At 47.0% G+C, this 5,654-nt stretch overlaps 1 protein-coding gene across 1 annotated transcript; it reads left to right on the top strand.

Annotated features, from left to right (window-relative positions):
- Positions 229–5,218, top strand: LOC8076552 (lysine-specific histone demethylase 1 homolog 2). Its single transcript, XM_021465318.1, has 2 exons — positions 229–1,875; positions 4,231–5,218. Exons 1-2 carry the CDS (start codon positions 333–335, stop codon positions 4,971–4,973), a joined length of 2,286 nt encoding a protein of 761 aa, XP_021320993.1. The 5' UTR covers positions 229–332; the 3' UTR covers positions 4,974–5,218.

Here is a 5,654-nt window from a genome sequence, read left to right as displayed (position 1 = left end):
CAGGCAAGCAAAAAAAGTCAAACAGCCCCCGATGCAGTCCACAGTCGTGGGCCCCAGAAACCGCAGACCCGACCCGAGTACTACTCCACGTCATCGCCGCACGCGCCAGTGGCCCACGGCCCACCTCATCGCCCGCTTCTTCTAGCCTAGTACTCCACGCGTTCCCACGCTGCCACCCCGGACCCACTCGTCATCAACACCCAGCATTGAGTTCCCACCCACCACCTCCCCCCTCAATCCCCAAAACCAAACCCGAGGCTGCGCTGCGCCGAGCCGCGCCGCGCCGCATCCAACACCTAAACCCCTCGCCGCCGGCCGCTCCGATTCCGGCGATGTCGTCGTCGTCGCCGCCTCGCAGGCCGCAGCGCCGCGCGGCGTCGACGCGCCCTCCGTCGTACGACGAGTCCCTCCTCGACGCCGAGCTGGAGGGCTTGCTCGGCGACGCCGCCTCGCGCCGCGTGCGGCGGCTGCGCCGGCTGTCCGCGGAGGAGCGGCAGCGGGAGACGGAGACGGAGGCGCTCATCGCGCTCTCTCTGGGTTTCCCCATCGACGAGCTGCTCCCGGAGGAGCGGCCCCTCCTCCCGCCCCACATCGCCAACGCGCCCAACGACTACATCGTCGTCCGCAACCACATCCTCGCGTCCTGGCGCGCCGACCCGCGCGCGCCGCTGCCGCTCGGCTGCGTCCTCGAGACCGTCGCCTCCTCCTACGACCGCCTCGTCGCCGCGGCTTACGGGTACCTCGCCCGCGCGGGCCACATCAACTTCGGCGTCTCCGCCGCCTTCCCCGCCGCGCCGCCCCCGGACGCCGCCACCCAGGGCGCCGCGGCCGTCCTCGTCGTCGGCGCGGGGCTCGCGGGTCTCGCCGCCGCGCGCCAGCTCCTCCGCTTCGGTCTCCGGGTGCTCGTCCTTGAGGGCCGCTCGCGCCCCGGCGGCCGCGTCTACACGGCCCGGCTAGGTGAGGATAAGGCCGCCGTCGAGCTCGGCGGCAGCGTTATCACTGGTATCCACGCCAACCCGCTTGGCGTGCTCGCGCGGCAGCTTGGTCTTCCGCTGCATAAGGTGCGGGACCGCTGCCCGCTCTACTACCCAGATGGCCGGATTGTAGAGACTAGGCTGGATAGGACCATTGATTTGGTGTTCAACACGCTTCTCGACCACGCCACCAAGGTTCGGGAGTCTCTTAATGAAGCTGCAGAGAGGATTTCGTTGGAAGAAGCCATAGAGAAACTCAGGAGACTCTACCATGTGGCCAGAACGGATGAGGAGCAGATGGTTTTGAATTGGCATTTTGCAAATTTGGAATTCTCCAATGCCGGCTGCCTATCAGAGCTTTCACTCGCGCACTGGGACCAGGACGATCCTTATGAGATGGGGGGAGATCATTGTTTCTTAGCTGGAGGCAATTCTAGACTCATACATGCATTGTGTGATGGGGTGCCGGTACTCTATGAGAAGAAAGTGTCGCGAATCGAGTATGGAGTGGATGGGGTTAGTGTCACAGTGGAAGAAGGGCAGATTTTTCAAGCTGATATGGTTCTCTGCACCGTGCCCCTCGGGGTGCTTAAGAGTGGAAGCATCGTGTTTGACCCAGAGTTGCCTCAGGAGAAGCTTGGGGCAATACAGAGGTTGGGATTTGGGTTGTTGGACAAGGTTGCCATGGTGTTTCCCCATGTGTTTTGGGATGAGAATATTGACACGTTTGGGTGTTTGAATAAGGATAGCAGCAAGCGTGGGGAGTTCTTCCTCTTCTACAGCTACCACACTGTCTCTGGTGGAGCGGTTCTTATCGCACTTGTGGCAGGAGAGGCTGCTTTGGAGTTTGAAAAGGTTGATCCCATCGTTTCACTTCATCGAGTACTTGGCATTCTAAAAGGTAAAATCTAGAACCAATAGTAATATGTTTTTTGGTTAGTTTAATCACGTTTTAAAATTTAATAGGGACTCCAAGAATTACAAAAATGGAAACAAATTGCATTCCAATACATTAACTAAATGCTATCTGTCTGCTTTGCTTGGTGCATTACTACTAAAAGTGCATTGAGATTTATAAGATGATTGCATACTTTGTATTAGTGTGGGTAACTTAATGATCAATATTAAGTGGAAGTGACTAAACAATGTATCTTGTAATGTCATATGCTCACTAGATGGCTGAACAGAGTATGTCATAAGTATGTCATATGCTCACTGGATGGCTGAACAGAGTATACATTTCTCACTCCATAATTAATTGAAGCATCATTTGCTGGTTTATGGTTAGGTTTAAATGATGCTACACCATATATATTTAGAATTACTGAATTGTTCACACCATAAACTATACAGTACACCCCCCATAGTTATTATTGTGGCACTTAAGCTGATTTAAGTTGTTATTCCTTATGAATGAATTAGTTTTTGTGTTTACTGAACCATTTATTCCTCTTAATTTTGGCATATTTTAACATTTCCTAAACAGGCCCTAATGGATAATGATCATAATGCCAGTTTAGATGAATGAACTAGCATTTGGTGCATTTGCATTATGCTGTAAACTTTTCTGCTTATGATTACGCATATACAACAGAGCTATTAGTACAAAGAAAAATAGGTAATGCGGAGTTTTGAGTTTTGACTATGGGATTGGCAAAGCAAACTCATCAATGATCTTCTGAGCATGCGCATATATTTTTTGGGTCAACCACTCTTTATGATTTGAAAGCAACAAGACTAGCTTAAAGTACTAGTGGATCTGTACTCTAACCTGCAACCTACAAACTAATCAACATACCTTCCTTAACAAACTTATGAAATACCACTAGTATTAAGGTCCTTGTTACGGATATGAATTGTTATTTACCCTTTTAGTTATGTACTTGTATAATATAAAATGTGTATTACAAATGCTGTTTTGATAAAATGCTAGAGAGGAAAAGGGAGATAAATTATACTATAAGTGCCGTTCAGGAATTAATTGCATAGCTACCTTTATAGATGAGAAACATGGGGAGGTCGAACATAGCCTAAGTTGCACGGATACGGATACGTGTATCAGTATCGGAAGGATACAGATACGCGGATACGGCAATTTTCTAAACAACCCGATACGCGGATACGTTTTACTATTTAGAATTTAAAATAGATAATAACACATATTAAAAAATTAAAACTGATAACAATAAAACATTACAATCTAATTAACTACTTAAGTTCTATTACTACAACAGAGCAGATCTGAAGTCTCCTCATCAACTCTCAAATTCTCAAATATAGTCTCAAATTTAGGAAATTAATAAAAGGCAAACTCAGGCTCGCGTCAAGTTCCTATGTTAGCACTAGCAGACTAGCACTAGCACTTAGTGCTACGTATTTGGAGACTCGGACCACCGTCTGTTGCATACAAGCAATCAAGCAGTCGCGAACTTCAGAAATAGAATAGATCGAGAATGGGAAGAGGAAGAGGAAATGGGGAGCACAGAAATCAAGCAACAGTAAGTAACAAACTGAAGAATAAGGGAAGATCGAGAATGGGGAAGGGGTCACGGGAGTTTGCTGAAGCCTGGATCCATGTCGCAGGGGCGGAAACTTGTCGCTGGCGGCCGGCGAGCGCAGACGGAGGCTCGTCGTCGGCGAGCGGAGGCGGAGGCTTGTCGCCAGCGGCTGATGGCCAGTGAGCGGGGATGGGGCATCATCGTGTGTGTCAACTGCAGGTGGCGCAAGGTGCGGGCGTGCGGGCGTCGGAGGCTACGGCGTCGGGGCAGAGGGAGATAAGGAAGGTTCTTGTTGGGCTGGGCCGTATCAGCGAGGCAGATACGTATCGACACACACATCCTTTATTTACGGAAATAGGAAAAAAATGGATACTCGGGCGGTACGTATCGGCAACGTATCCACGCGTATCCGTATCGGATACGTATCCGATACGCGATACGAGGCCCTGGCCACGTATCCGTGTAACGTAGAACATAGCTAATTCTTTTGAAGTGTGAGTATAAATTTGAGCAGAGAAATATGTGGAAACTTAAGGAAGATAGCATTATTGTATACTACCTTGAATAATGTTCGATGGACGATTCGATTATAAAGCTCACAAAAGGAATGTATCAACAAGATGATTGCATTGTACATCTTGTTTGTAAGTCCAAGAACATAAAGTTCAAGAATAAGCACATATGTATTATTTATGACAGTTTCTTTCATTAATCATTATGATAAACAACTGACAAAATATTACTCTTGTTATGTTTAGGTATCTATGGCCCAAAAGGTGTTACTGTTCCTGATCCCATTCAATCTGTTTGCACGAGATGGGGCAGTGATCCTTTTTGCTCAGGTTCATACTCACACGTCAGAGTTGGGTCTTCTGGTGCTGACTACGACATTCTTGCTGAGAGTGTGAATGACCGACTCTTTTTCGCTGGAGAAGCTACGAATCGCGCATACCCTGCAACCATGCATGGGGCCTTATTGAGTGGGTTAAGAGAAGCTTCCAAAATTCATCGTGCCTCAGAAAGCTTAGTGAATTCTGACCAGAAGAAGAATTCATTGCCTAAAAGGCTCAAACCACCCAATGGTGCCCTTTTGGATCTGTTCTTGGAGCCAGACCTAGAATTCGGGAGATTCTCATTCGTGTTCTCCTCATTGACACCTGATGATCCAGAGGCTACAGGGATACTTCGGTTTTCACTTGACAAGCGTTTCTTTCTGCAGCCCAATAATCCGGAGTTAGATGGGGATCAAAAGGACTACAGCTCTGCATCTGGGGCCTTCCATTTGTATGCCACTGTCTCTCGAGAGCAGGCAGATCAGCTACAGAAGTCAAGCGAAGATGATAGAACTAGGCTAGGAGTGTTATGCAAGGATTTTAGTGTAAAGCTAATGGGTTATGATAATACATGCGATGTAGGTAGCGATCTGATTTCGAGCATCTTGAGTGCACGGAAAGCCAGGAAACTGCTGCAGCACCCAAAGAACTTCAAGATCTCACGTTGATGTGTACCAGTTCGTGTTTTCTTTTGTAGAACAGAATGCGTTATTTTGTTATGTTCAAGACAGGCTGGTGGAGCTTGGAATTTGCTATGACGTGTACAGATTACAAACTGTGTCTCGCTTTAGCAGGAACTGGGAATCTGGAATGCTCCATGTTCTGTTCTTCACTTGTAAAAATTGCTGGTCATGTGACTTCAGACTTTAGTTGGTTATAGGCTTTGTTTAGTTCCAAAAACTTTTTAGTTTTAGATACTGTAGTATTTTTGTTTTTATTTAGTAATTATTGTTCAATTATGGATTAATTAGATTTAAAAGATTTATCTCGTGATTTATAGATAAACTGTACAATCAGTTTTTGTTTTTGTCTATATTTAATGTATCATGCATATGTCGCAAGATTCGATGTGATGAGGAATTTTAATTTTTTTTTGGTTTTTGAGGTGAACTAGACAAGGCCTTAGAGATTGTTTCGTGGAACTGCAGGCTGATAAGTCATGGTAGAAAATATTGCTGGCTAATTGGCTAATTTATTATAAGAAAAAAATACTACAGATTCGGCTGATAACCTCAAGCGGAGTAACTGCAGGCACAACCAGTTTGCGCTCTGCAACCAGTGTTTTTGCGCTCTCTTCTCGATATAGTTGGAATTAGAATATGAATTTAGCTGTAGACTCTCTCTTCTCG

The sequence above is a fragment of the Sorghum bicolor genome, chromosome 7 (assembly GCF_000003195.3).
Source record: "Sorghum bicolor cultivar BTx623 chromosome 7, Sorghum_bicolor_NCBIv3, whole genome shotgun sequence".
Classification (NCBI taxonomy): domain Eukaryota; kingdom Viridiplantae; phylum Streptophyta; class Magnoliopsida; order Poales; family Poaceae; genus Sorghum; species Sorghum bicolor.
This window is presented reverse-complemented; position numbering and strand designations above follow the sequence as displayed.